Here is a 13,934-nt window from a genome sequence, read left to right as displayed (position 1 = left end):
CCCCTCCTCCGCGAACAGAGTCCCCTCTCTGTCACAGACCCAACAGCGCCACCGCCTCCGCCACCGGCAGCAGCCGCCACCCCCGAAATCCACCACATTTATCCCCGAAACCCTTGAAATTTGCCGCCCCCGAAACCCTCGATATCCGCCGCGGCTATCATATCCCTCTTCTCCGCCCCCGAAACCTTTGAGGAGGACGGTCGGTTGGTGGGGTGGGGTGGGAGGAGGGAGGAGGGGGACTGTCGAGTGGGTTAGGGGGGAGGGAGACAGTCTTTGGGTGGGGGTGGGGGTGGGGGTGGTGGGGGGATATGTGGCAACACATCATCACTCTTAAATGCCACGTTGGTGCCATATAAGCCACGTAAATGACACATAAGTTTCGATTTCGTCGGAGTTACTCATCGTGGGATTTTTGCGAATAAATTATAAATTCATGTATTTTTTGGCAAAAATAAAAAGGTGATGATATAAACCAGAAAATTAGCAAACTTGATGTATTTTACGGCAATAACCCATTTTCTCAAATCTATGTAATATATATATATAAGATACCAATAAATGACACTATTTACTAAATTGAAATGGAAGATACACTGGCCAGCCCAACTCCAATATAAAGCACTACCATAAGACTGCAAAAAAACTACACAAAACAGAACTCTCTCTCTGTCTCTCTCTAAAATTCTCTCCCTCTCTTTCTCTCTCTCTCTCTCATAAGCGTGCTTGCAAGCTTTGAGTACAAGCTGCGCCACTCCTTCTCCTTCCCCACATCAAATGAGTGCCCTTGTTTCAACTGTTTTAGCTCAGCACAATATGCACCCCAACTGTGTGTTGTCTGTGTAACCACAACTGTACCTTTCTTTGTCTCTTTCCATCGCATGATTTTGTTTGCCTTCCATTGCAGCTCTCTCTCTCTGCAGCTTTTGGCTCTCTCCAAGCAGACAATAAAGTTCTCCTTCTCTAATTTTCCTTTTTCTGATTTCTTCGCTCAAATTTTGTGTATATAAACGATCATGGTGGAGAGGTGTGGTTACAGAAGGGAGACCGAAATCTCGCATTTCACCTCCTCGAATTCGAATTATTCATCGTTTTCATCGAGCTTGCTCGATGCGATCTATCGTTCCATCGATCAAGGAGACGACGAGATGGTGATCTATGGCGAAGGAATGAGGAAGAACAGCTGCGGCGCCGAAGGCGCTAACATGCGCCGCGGCGTGTTTAAGAGTGATGAGGAGATGGCGAATTTCCAGCGCGCTTGCATGATCGAGAAATGGATGGAGAAGAAGGTGAGCGAGAAGGCCGTCGGTCGGAGGAATTCCGTCACCGATTTTCAGGTGAAGAAGCCGCGCAAAGATCGGGAGAGTTCCAGCTGGAGCTCCTCCGATTCGAGCTACGCTGGCGCCGCCGGATTCTTCTCCTCGTCGGAGGCGGAGTCGTTCCAGGTGCAGCGGCCGAAGCCGATACGGACGGGGTTCGAGAAGGAGAAATCCGGCGGAAATCGCCGCGAATTGGAGCTGAAACCTAAAATCGAAGGCGGATTCTCGAAGACGAAGCTGCGAGCGCTGAAAATATACGGTGACTTGAAGAAGGTGAAGCAGCCGATATCTCCTGGCGGCAAACTCGCCGGATTCCTGAACTCGCTCTTCGCCGGCGGAAACATGAAGAAGAGCAAAATCGGTGACGATCAGTCGCCGTCGCTGAAATCCACGAACGCGTCTACATGCTCGTCGGCGTCCTCGTTCTCGCGGTCGTGCCTCAGCAAAACGCCGTCGTCGAGGGGGAACCACTCCGCCGGAGCGAAGAGATCGGTGAGATTCTCCCCCGTGAGCGTGATTGTCGACGAGGATTGCCAGCCATGCGGCCACAAATCACTACACTCATCAGAAATCAACAACAACAACAAAAAACAGACATCAAATTGCGACGCCGCGAAGAATTACAGCAACATAAACAGCATCAGAAACGTCATCAACGAAGAGCTCATGGCGCATGTGATGGATAAAAACCGACGAGTCGAGGAGGTGGCGAGGGATTTACTGAGGAATTATCAGAGGAAAAACCTTCCATTTGAAAAATCGAGAAAACCTCACGTCAAACACGAGGTTTTCGATCGAGATTTCGACGACGATGATGAAGAAGAAGAAGACGATGCCGCAAGTTACGCAAGTTCGGATTTGTTCGAGCTCGATAATCTCTCAGCAATTGGGATGGAGAGGTACAGAGAGGAATTGCCGGTTTACGAGACGACGCGGCTCGATTCCACAGCCAACGGATTAATTTACTAAACTAAATGGTTAATTAATTAAGAGTATTTTGTAATTTTTATTTTTGTATTTTTTATTAGCAAGTTATTGGTTTGGGGGTTTACATGAAGAGAAATGAAATTTCTCTCTTAGCATCTGACTGTAATCAATTTTCGTGCATTATTTTCTTTATAGTGTGTTTCTTTGGTGGTGGTAAATAAAATGTGAATTCAAATAAATTGTTAATTGTAGTTTATAATCTAAACTTTTTAGGATTTTTTTAATTTATATCTTCAATTTTAATTTATTTCTTGTATGTCTTAAACTTTAAAAAATTATTTAATTAATAAGCCACAATCAGTATTTGTTCTTTGTTAAAATTACATCCAAAACAACTATATATTGCCATGAAACCACAACTAATGTATGTTATATTTAAATGAGATTTTCAATGATAGATAGTTCATTGTCACTAGACCATTGTCAATGAGCTACCTATACCATTAAAAATTACTTTTAGTTTAGATTATTTTAGACTCCGATTTTATAGTGATTGATAATCATTTCAAGTGTAATTTCGACAAAAAAAAATTATTATCACAAATTTAACGTGATTGTAGCCATGATAAATAATCTCTCAAAATTTGAAACATTATAAGCTATAAATTATAATAAATCCTCAAATAAAATTGTTGTTCAATTATGTTTGTGGTAATTTTTGGGCGTGGAGATTTTTTTTCCCTATGGAAAATGAAGGGAGTGCAGCATGCCGGGGAAAAAGTAAAGGTGAAGATTCTGAGGTGGACAAGATGATGGAGAGGTTAAAGCAAAGGCAAAATGCAAATGCAAATGCTCTGTTTTAGTGAGAGAGTGATAGAGAGAGAAGCTTTTACTTTTAATTTTCTTGAATTGTGGGGTCTACTGTATTTTATTTTTGGCTAGCAATTTTCACCATAAATATCTGCCAGCACAAGTTGGCGTTCTGAAATCTATCGTTTCAAGATTTATGTGCTCAAGTATTGAATTTTGTGCCATGATTTTAGATACTATTTTCTCACAGTTTTATAATTATTTTTTTAAATCTGAAATTAGGAAATTAAGACGATCACTCACTCTTACAAATAATTTTATAGGAGTAATTAATTACTCCAATTTAAGGCATCTCACATTTACCTAGTACTTTAATTTTTTATACATTTTTTTCTTCTTCATTTTATTAGATTCCTTTTAATTTATTTCATATTTTTGGATTCTTAATTTTCTAATAAATTTACCAAACACATTAACTTTATATATTCCACATTATCAACATCAGAATCGATCACCTACCCACCGTGGGCAAGCATAACGTGCCCACCATTGATGTGACAATTTTAATTAGGAAAGATAATTAATAAATCTTACTCTAATTAAAATTATCTTACTATAATTACAATTGCCACATCATGCTGGGCACAATATGCATGCCCACGATGGGTTTGCCCGCGATACTCTTTGGGTGATGCTAAACCCTAAATCATAAACTCTAAAACAGTACGCCACATGCATCAGAGGACGTTGGATTAATAACATGGAATAGATTTAACTGTAAAGGTTTTTTTATTTGAAGGGAGATTTAATGGAAAAGTTAACGGATAAATCCATTAAAAATGGATTTGATATATAAAATATAGAACTGAAAGAATCCAATAAAACAAAAAAAATTGTACATGAATCTATCGAAATAGAAAAATCAAAATACGAGGATCTTTAGATGTGTTTAATTTGCGTTGGTGGTAGTGGTGAGAAGAGGTAAGTTGTGAAGATAAAGAAGAGAGAAAATGAATAATCGATGATGTATGTTTGTCGCCAAAAGATTGGGACATGAGATCTATGGTTGGATCTTTGTTGGTTGGGCAAATTAGTCAGAAGATAGAAATGATAATGTTTTAAGATAAACGGAAACCAATTACACAACTGCTATTGTTAATTTAAATTTTTACAGTTAGTAAGCACTAAATCATCTATTATTGATTGGGTTGTCACTTTTTTCCTCAATATTTCCACTACTTCGCCACCAAACTCATTATATATAATTGAGTATCAAAACTCTATGTTAATATGTCTGTAGTAATTTGGTATACAATGTTGAGTGAATGTTGCCCTCATGCATTATTGTCTTGTATTCTATTTGGGTCTTAGTAATTTGGCATTCAATTAATGTTGCCCCAAGGGCTGAAAATAATTCCATGGTGAAGATTTGTGATGAATATATCGTTTTGATGGATTAATACATTATCTGAGTTCAAATTTTAAAGGGAATGAAACTTGTTTTTAGTGCAATAAAATTCTCTGTAAATACAATACAATAATTTTACATGTACAGTGCGATGTTCACGTTCTCATGATAAATGCAGTTCTTATGATAACCAATTACTATATATATACACACACAGAGTACAACAAATGTAGCATAAGTTATACATAATCATGGTATGAAATATAAAATCAATTTAATTTCCATGTTGCTTATGATAGATTATTTGTACAACTGTCAGGAAAACTAATGATCGAAAGATTTATTAACTATGGATATTTAGACATTTGGACTATTGTTTTGTGAAATAGTAGTAAGAATCTTAGACCAAATAGTAATTATTTGAAGAAAAAGAAGAAGGAAGAGAGCCATGAATACCTAATTAATTTTTTTAAGGACACTGAACACACTAAAGATAATAATGTAGTTATCAAGAATAATGTAATTATTAATACATATGAAAGATAATTAAACTTTAACAATCCCATGCAAAATATAATTAATTTGTACTACTCTTACTATGCGTGAGTGCAATTTATGTGGAATCTTTTAATTGTCGACAAATTAAACTACTAGATTTGGTGTGATAGACTTGAATTTGAATTCACGATCGAGATTACTCTTGTTCTTACACTGAGTAACTTTCATAGTTTTCATACATCACCAACAAAGTGAACAAAAAATTAATGATTAATGATAATTGTAGAAGAAATTAATTGTTGGTATGAGGACCACAGAATCATAACAGAGTTGAAATCGTGATGAAGTTATCATAATAAATAGTGATTAACAATACATAACACAACTAACATATTAATGCCAACGCCAAGATTCTACAGCTCTTGAACTAAAGAAAAAGGAAAAGCCTAACCTACGAACAATTTCCTAATAAAAGTGTGCTATAGGCTTTAATTAGAATGCTCTAAAATTCAACCAACAAAGTTGGATGGATGTAGGTGTCAAAGTACGATGTTTACATTATTTCAAAGAAAATTAAATAAATACTTACTATATATATATATATATATATATATTATATAAATATATTTATTTATGTATTTATTGAGAAACATTATGTTACATACCTTATGTGAGCACCGTTCGTGTTTACTCCGCATTTTATCATTATCTTTTTGTTTTATATATTTGATTCTAATACCTCATAAATTGTATAAATTAAATAAAAAAATAAAGTCTGATTTGTTCTTTTTAGTAATTATTTGAAGTTAAATGGAAAATGAACAAATTGAGTTTTGATTTTTATTTAATTTATAGGTATTAAATTCAAAATAAATGTATAAAACAAAAAAATAACACTTAACCTAAGCGGTGCTCACATAAAATATGTAGCATAACACTTCTCTCTCTCATGGCTCTGGGTTCAAATTTTATAGATAGCGAAGATTCTATTTTGTTGATTCATCATTTTCCATAGCAAAATTCATTATGTATTCACAACCGTAGTTTATAGTTTAATTTAACTAAAATGGTTAGTACCCTAATCCTACCATCCATGTATATAAATATATCTTCTTCTTTTTTTTTCATGTGAAATAATTAATCAAAAGTTGGGCTCTAGACTTTACGCATGCAGCTTCCTTAGGCTCAAATATTGAAATTTTATGAGGACCCCTACCCAAAGTTAATAATTTTTTGGGTTGTCTTTAATAATCAAAAGTAATAGAGGTAGGGCCCATTGCATGCTAAACTCATTTTATGTTCACATTAGGCTTAATCTTTTTCTTGTTATTTCTTTTTACACCTACTATTTTGTTACGTATTATTGTACTTTTTGCTTAGTCTTGTTAGAAGCTAAGGCATTGAATGCACGTGGGATCTTTTGTTTGAAACATGGTTTTTGATGTAGTGTAATGGAATCCCAATATTTGATTCTTATTTAGTTCAAACACTTTTTATTTGCAACATTTGTTATAAGTTGATTAAAAACATAAATTAATGAAGAAATTATCATAAACAGAGAAAACTCAAAAATATACAGCTACATTAAAATTGCTAGTTGTTATGATATATATATATATATATATATATATATATATATATATATATATGTGTGTGTGTGTGTGTGTGGGGAGAGGTTCAAATAAAGAGGTTCAAATAAGAACCACTAAATAAAATTAGAACAAAGAACCATTTTAAGCCATTCGATCATCAAGATCTACGGTGGATGCATCATCTTGGTGGATGAATGCAGATCCTGGGTTCGAATTCTGAAGGGAGCAAAAAATTTATTACTTTCGGATGCATTAAATTTAATAGCGAATGCATTAATTTATATAGTAGATGCATTGATTTTAATGGTTCTTATGTTCTCACGATAAATGTGGTTCTCACTATAACCGCACCCGTATGTGTATGTATTGTATATATATATAGAAAGGGGATCATATAAAAACTGTTTATGTGTATATAAGAAGGGGATGATATAAGTGCTCAAAATATATTTGAGATTGGATTCCTACGTTGAGGTCAATATTGCGTTTGAACAGTTTCCAAATGGTCAATGTTTGCTGCAAAAACAATATTGTTTCTCTAATCACTCATTAAGTTTATCTGAGAGCTTCACGTGGAAACATTGACCTTTTCTCTTCTGTGTGAAATACTAATAAATACCTACAAAATTAAAAATAAAAATAAAAATGAAGGTATATTGAACAGACTACGACCTAGAGCTCTGAGCTCAAATTCAAGTTACTATTATCTAATAATATTATGACAAAATAACATAATTAAAACACGAAAAGTAGGATAGGATGTGGAGTGCAATTGAAGTAGTACTTTTAGGCTTCTTGCATGACTCAGAAAGCACTCAATTAAGCAATATTTACCCACTAATTGCGAACTAATTTTAAAATTATAAAGAAGATTTTGCTCATGATTAGAGATATGTACAAGGCTTCAATTTAGTCAACAACTAAAAAGAGTTGTGCTCTCTTGATTACTATAATCTAAACTCCGCATCATCTCATGATCGCAACTAAGTTCCCCAATCAGCCACACATACATACATATAATTAGACTAATGCTTATATACATAACATACACTAATATTATAATTCCTTTGAAATCGATGGGCTGAAAATACTTGTTGCTAAATATGAGTTTGAATCCAACTCCATAAAATAAAGCACGACTTAATTGACATATTTAGCATTTATATTTGGCAGCCTGAGCTTGGTACGACTGTACAAAAAAAAGTTATTATATCATATAGTAATATTTAGTAATTAGTGATATTTTTGGTATTTTATACCCTCCAATTTTAAATAATCTTTCTTTAATCCTAGATCCCTTTTAGCTTTTTTTTGTTTTTGTTTTTCTCATTACAAACACGGACATAGAACAAGTTGTCGGTGGAGAAGGCATCGTGCATGACCTAGATCTTTTTTATAATTATGTATTTATTTATCGCACCTTAAATCTAAAATTTTGGATCCGCCTCTATATTCAGGTAGCCCGCCCCATAATGAAACTCTCCACCCATCACAATCAAATTTGCAAATATTTCATTAATATTTTTGTCTTTTCAAATCACCATCTCAATAAGTCCGTTTGTCCAAAAGATAACATAAGTGTCAATGAAATGTTTATAATTTACCAACCTAAAGGATTAATTTAGATTAAATCTAAAAAAAAAAATGTACTTGACCCTTATATATATGCAATGCCTCTTTCTTCAAAACTCTTATGTAATGCCTATTTTGAATTGTCGTATCTATACTATATTAAAAAGTCAAAATTTCAATCTAAATTCAATTTCAAATTAAAATTGAGTGACAATTTAGTAGTCATAATAAAATTAAAGGTTTATTTATAAACTATATTTTTTATTTCCTTTTTCTTTATCTTTTATTTATTTTATTATTTTATTTCTTTCTAAAATATGAAATCTGACTAATTATAAAACATATAATATATATATTTAATATTTTATGTAAATATTTGATTTAAAATGTATAAGTTATACTATATGTTTAAAATTTTAAATTTTAAAAAATGTCTCTCATATTTCATCTTTTTTTTGAATAAATATATTATTTATTTATTTTTATTTTCATTTTCATTTTTAACTTACTTTTTTTTTGCCTTTTCATAATATCAATTTTCATTATTGTGAATTTTCTATATTTTTTTTCAATATTCAACTCAAATATATTCAATTAAAATTATTTTTTATTATATTTATAAATATGATAATTGAGTTGATATCAATTTTATATAAATATAAAAATATAAAAATATTTCTCGTGTATTGCACATGATACAAATACTAGTTCCACTTAAAATAGATGTAAAGACAAAAGAAGATTCAATTGTAAAATTTTGCGATGATGCCAGAATCAGATTCATATGATACACGAATTGCATTAATTTACTATCCCAATTAGTTGTTATCCGGAGACATACTTTTCTAACTAATACCTTTTAAAAGTAAATAAATTATTTGTCATATTTCAAACTCTAAAAAATTAAAAAGTAGGGTCCAAGATGCCCAATTTAACGAATATTATTGCTATAAAATGTTACAAAATTATATACTATGATCCAAGATAAAAATCTCCATATTTTTGTATACTAACATTTTTGTTAAATTAGATGCATTAACTATGAAAATTACAGTTGACACAAAATCCATCGAATCTAGTCGTGTCCCATAATGTCTTAAATCAAACAGGAGCACAAATTCATCTACTATTTTCTATTTATATATCATCATACATCAACAGCTACAATCAACTCTATATATATACTTGTCCAAATTTTGGATACCCTATTTCTGAGTTGCAACTATCGTATTTTATTACATGTTTCATCATCCAAAATGAGTTGTTACAATCAGTGCTTACAATTTTGAGGGCAATTTGCTACATACCAACCGTGCAGAATTAACTGGCATAAAATTCATATGTTTAGTATATGAATATAATTCCATTTTTGTGGCTGCATTTGAGTCGAATAATCGGTCTTTGTACTAAAAAAATTGAATGTTTTTGGAGTTTTCATTGATTTCTTGGTTGCTTCAATAATTGATGTTGTAACTCCCCTTACAATTTTGTCTTTACACAAGGGCGCAGAAGGGGTCGATGACTACACAATCATCCATTCATACATAGTTTTCTGTCTCATTTCTTCATTTGCATTTATATCAATCCCCACACGTTTGTAATTCTGTATATATTTAATAAATACAATCTATATTTATCTGCTTTATTCCGACGACTCCATCGAAAAATATTTTTCAACTTAATCACAACTTTAAAAGACCTTAATTACCTTTGATCGAGTTACATTATGCATCAAATAAACACATACATATATATGTCCGTATTAAATTGGGCTCCCTTCGAAAAAAAAAATATTAAAATGGACATAAATTTTTGGGTATATATATATATATATATATATATGGGAAAACCAAAAGGAAAGGGATGGCGAAGTAGACTATACTTATTCTTGGTTGATGATTTGCCTTCTCTTCTAGGGAACTTGAAAATGGACATTTCTAATTTAATAATTAGGATATAGTATTTCATAAGAGCCGAGTTTGATATTTTTTAAATTCCAAGCTTGCTAATGCAACAAAATCGAGTTGATTCCATTACTAAATCTTTCTTTTGTATTTTATTTATAAAACAATAATTCATTTAATTCCAAAATGTGAGATTAGTGGTTATTAACTCAACTATGGCCAAGTTGATAAAGATCTTGAATAGTATGATAATGACTATGACTTTATTTTTTCTTTTATATTAAGTAGTTATTTGGTGCTCAATCTTCAATGAGGGTATGCTTGATTTGAGTTGTAATTTTAATCTTACTCCATTCATCTTATAAAAATATACAGTTTTTGCTATTTTGCTATGTCTCACAAGAGTATCAATGAAGCTTAGCTCAAGTGGCAAAGCTGAAGCACCCAAATACTCTCCTTTGTGAGAGGTCTTGGGTTCAATTCTGCCATCGTGCGAATATTCTCCCACCTTTGTGTGGTGTAGAAGTTTGTGTGTGTAAAACCCTTTATTCTAATAATAAAAATGTCTCCCTCTGTGCGCGTGTTCGCCTATTGGTAGAAGGTTAATGCCCAACACCTGAGGTCCTGGGTTCGAGTCTTCTGTTGTGCGGTCTTTAATTTCTTTATTTACTTATGTAATTTATTAAAAAAAAAAGGGCTCTTTCTTCCAAAAATACAAACTCACCTAACATTTACCCCTCCTTCCCCCGGCCAAATAGTCCTATAAGAGTATATATGACACAATTTTTAATAAACATAGTTAAGTGTATTGTAAGTTGAGAATGAGTCTCATTTAAAAAATAGATAATGATATTTGTATTGTGAGTGGATAAAGAGGTCTACTATGTGATAGAATATTTTTAAAAATGAAAATGGGCTAATTTTTACGGACATTTCAAAAACAAATTATTTTTTTTATGAATAAATAGAGTATTAAAATTTATGCTACCAATGATTATGCATACTTTTATAAAACGGCAGGAGCAATTCTCTATTATTTAGTCACATAATTATATATCGAAATTCTTGTAACTCACACCACATAACAATTCCATTTAGTAATTTTAAATAATATAAAGCCTTTCCTGGAGTGATTTAGTGGCTCATACTTCACACAGACACTTACCAGAATTCCCAAAAAAAAAACACATTTCTCTTAAGGTAAAAAAAAAGAATTTTAATAATGCCACGATTTACTACTATTTTCATCGATCCATCAAAATTATAGTATTTCTTTTTCTAAAAACTAGTATATTTTGTATTATTAACCCTATTTACATTCAATGTATAAAAAAATTAATTGTTTAACATATTAAATTTGATAAGTCTCTTTATGAACTTAATTTTAGTGGTTTTTTTTTCTCTATTTTTTATATATCTTTTAATTATTTAATTAAAATTCGTTCCGGAGCATCACACTATAATATTCGTGAACTGAGAGAGTATAAAATGAAATAAAACAACAAAGAAAATGAAGAAATTGTGGAGTAATACTTGTTGTATGTGGTGAGGGCCCACCTCTGATCTGGCAGCCTCAACTGAAATACTATTTGAAAGCCCACAAGACTTTTGGGCGCACGTGATGGGCTGGCCCATAACGGGCCCAGATCTGTCGGGCGTGTACACGTGTGATAGCCATTCTTCGTGCCACGTGGGGCCCCTCTCCTTTAATTAAAACTGCCCCCCAAATAGTCTGGCAAAGCCCCATCGTGGCAGCCAATGAGAGGGCGGCATGTGTATCTCTCGCACGTGTGACTATCTCGATACCGCAATTTTAGGGTGGATTTTATAAAAAAGTAAACTATCTATCATCATTGTTTATCATAATTTGCCCATATAGTTTGCAATTTTTCTTTATATAAATTTCAAATCCACATAAATGAATCATTTTCATGAGGGGATTAGAGCGTGCCCCTACTTATAGATAGTTACCCCTCACTTGATAGATACTTATTACGAAAGAGATAAGAAATTATTGCATTCATTTTCTATATCAACCGATAGTAACCTTCTATCAACATATTGCAGGTCAAGTCTATCATATACCCCTCCATCTTATTGATAATAATTTATTACTGTTCGATATGATTATTAAGAAAACCAATGATTAATGTGATAGAAAATGATGAAATCCATAACTTTTTATGATAGAATGTAACTTTTTTATAGAACAGATCATTATCAGTGGGACGAAAAAGTACTTATTATTTTTTATGTATTTATATTAAACTTTTTTATATGATGAGTATGTTTTGCTTAGTGCACGCTACAATAAAAATTGTGAATTTTTTTTATTGATAAAAGATAATACTTTATCCGTTCCTCAAAAGCTTATCCATTTTGTTATTTTGATATGCCTTATAAAAGTTTACCTATTTCTATTTTTAGTAAAATTACTCCACATAATCCTTTAATTTTAATCCTCATTCCTTATTTATGAAATTTGTCATTATTGGACCAACGCTCAATCAACTAATCATTTTAACACTACAACAAAAATGAGACCCTTACTTCACTCACAACACTTAATAAATTTATTTAAATATATGTCATTTTTAAATATGCAAGTTTTTAGGAAAAGGAGAGAGTAATAAAGAATATATGTGAGATTATCCTTACATGGTTTTACTGAAGAGAGACGAGTCTAGGACATTATGAGATCAGCACTCCCACTGTACAACTTATATTTCAACAATTGTTAAATTTAAATAAATTATAAGAAAATTTAAAAAGATACTATTCTATAGTGAGGCTTGAGGATAGTAGGACTCGTAAAATCGCCTCAGTGAGATCTATGAATTATTTATATCAATTGAGATATTACTTCATCCATCCATAAAATGAGTATATATATATTTTTTTGATCGATTCATCAAATTAATGAGTATGAATTTCTTTTTTTGGTAAGTGTATCTTCACATAACGCACTCATAATAAAAGTGAGGTCCTTATTCCACTTATACACACTTAATCAATTTCTTAAAACTTATGTCACCTTTAAATGAATATTCATTTAGTGGATAGAGGGGTTATATTTTGAGGTAGGCACACCAAAATTATTGAGTTTATTGCGATGGGAGTGGATTGTAACATTCAAAAACTTCAAACTCCAAACAAAATTAATGCAGACAAAAATGGTCCTCCCATGCAAAAAATTACTTGACAAAAATTGGAATTGGAACTTGTGAGGTACAAGATGGAAAAGAGAGAAGAAAAAAAGGGTGGTAGAGAAAAAAGAGACATTGCAGCTTTAGTAAAAGTGGTATTAGTAGCAAGTAAAGAGGCATAAAGAAAAAGATTTGTGGAGAATTTTCTTTTTTGTTGATCCCAAGAAGATTTTGTACAATAAGATTTGATATATAGCCAGACAGAAGGGCTTTTCTTTTCATTGTAGGGGAAAAAGATGAGTGGATCTAAATTCTAATGCCAATTTCGAGTTACTCCACACTTAGTATTCTTTCTAATCTAATTATGATTTATTAGTGATCATGTGAATCATGTTTTCTTTTCTTAATCATCTTTGCTAGCTATTTATGTGATTTTATGGGTCTAACATTTTTTGGGTTGGGATCGGGTAGGACTAAGAAAAGTTAAGATAGAGTCAGAAAATGAGAAAATTTATATGATGGAATTTTATTTAATTTCCCCCTTAATAATGATAGATAAAGTAATATATTTATTTTAATTGGCTAAATATTCAAATCTATCACCATTCACAAGCTATTGTCATCATATTCTAATTTCCTTCTCGAACCATCGATTTTGATTATTTAAGCTCAAATTATAATAAATTATATAAGTGAAAAAGAGAATATTTAAAAAAGAAAAAATGAAATTGAATTTAGTATAAATAGTTCAAATAGAATTA

General features: G+C 32.0%; 1 protein-coding gene across 1 annotated transcript; it reads left to right on the top strand.

The window, feature by feature from the left end:
* The first annotated feature begins 579 nt into the window (after window positions 1-579).
* LOC130990746 (protein BIG GRAIN 1-like B) lies at window positions 580-2,482 on the top strand. Its single transcript, XM_057914977.1, has one exon. It carries the CDS (start codon window positions 1,014-1,016, stop codon window positions 2,283-2,285), a length of 1,272 nt encoding a protein of 423 aa, XP_057770960.1. The 5' UTR covers window positions 580-1,013; the 3' UTR covers window positions 2,286-2,482.
* The last annotated feature ends 11,452 nt before the right edge of the window (window positions 2,483-13,934 follow it).

Source organism: Salvia miltiorrhiza, chromosome 1 (genome assembly GCF_028751815.1).
Source record: "Salvia miltiorrhiza cultivar Shanhuang (shh) chromosome 1, IMPLAD_Smil_shh, whole genome shotgun sequence".
NCBI lineage: Eukaryota > Viridiplantae > Streptophyta > Magnoliopsida > Lamiales > Lamiaceae > Salvia > Salvia miltiorrhiza.
Note: the sequence above shows the minus strand (reverse complement) of the source record. Positions and strands in the feature narration are given on the sequence as shown.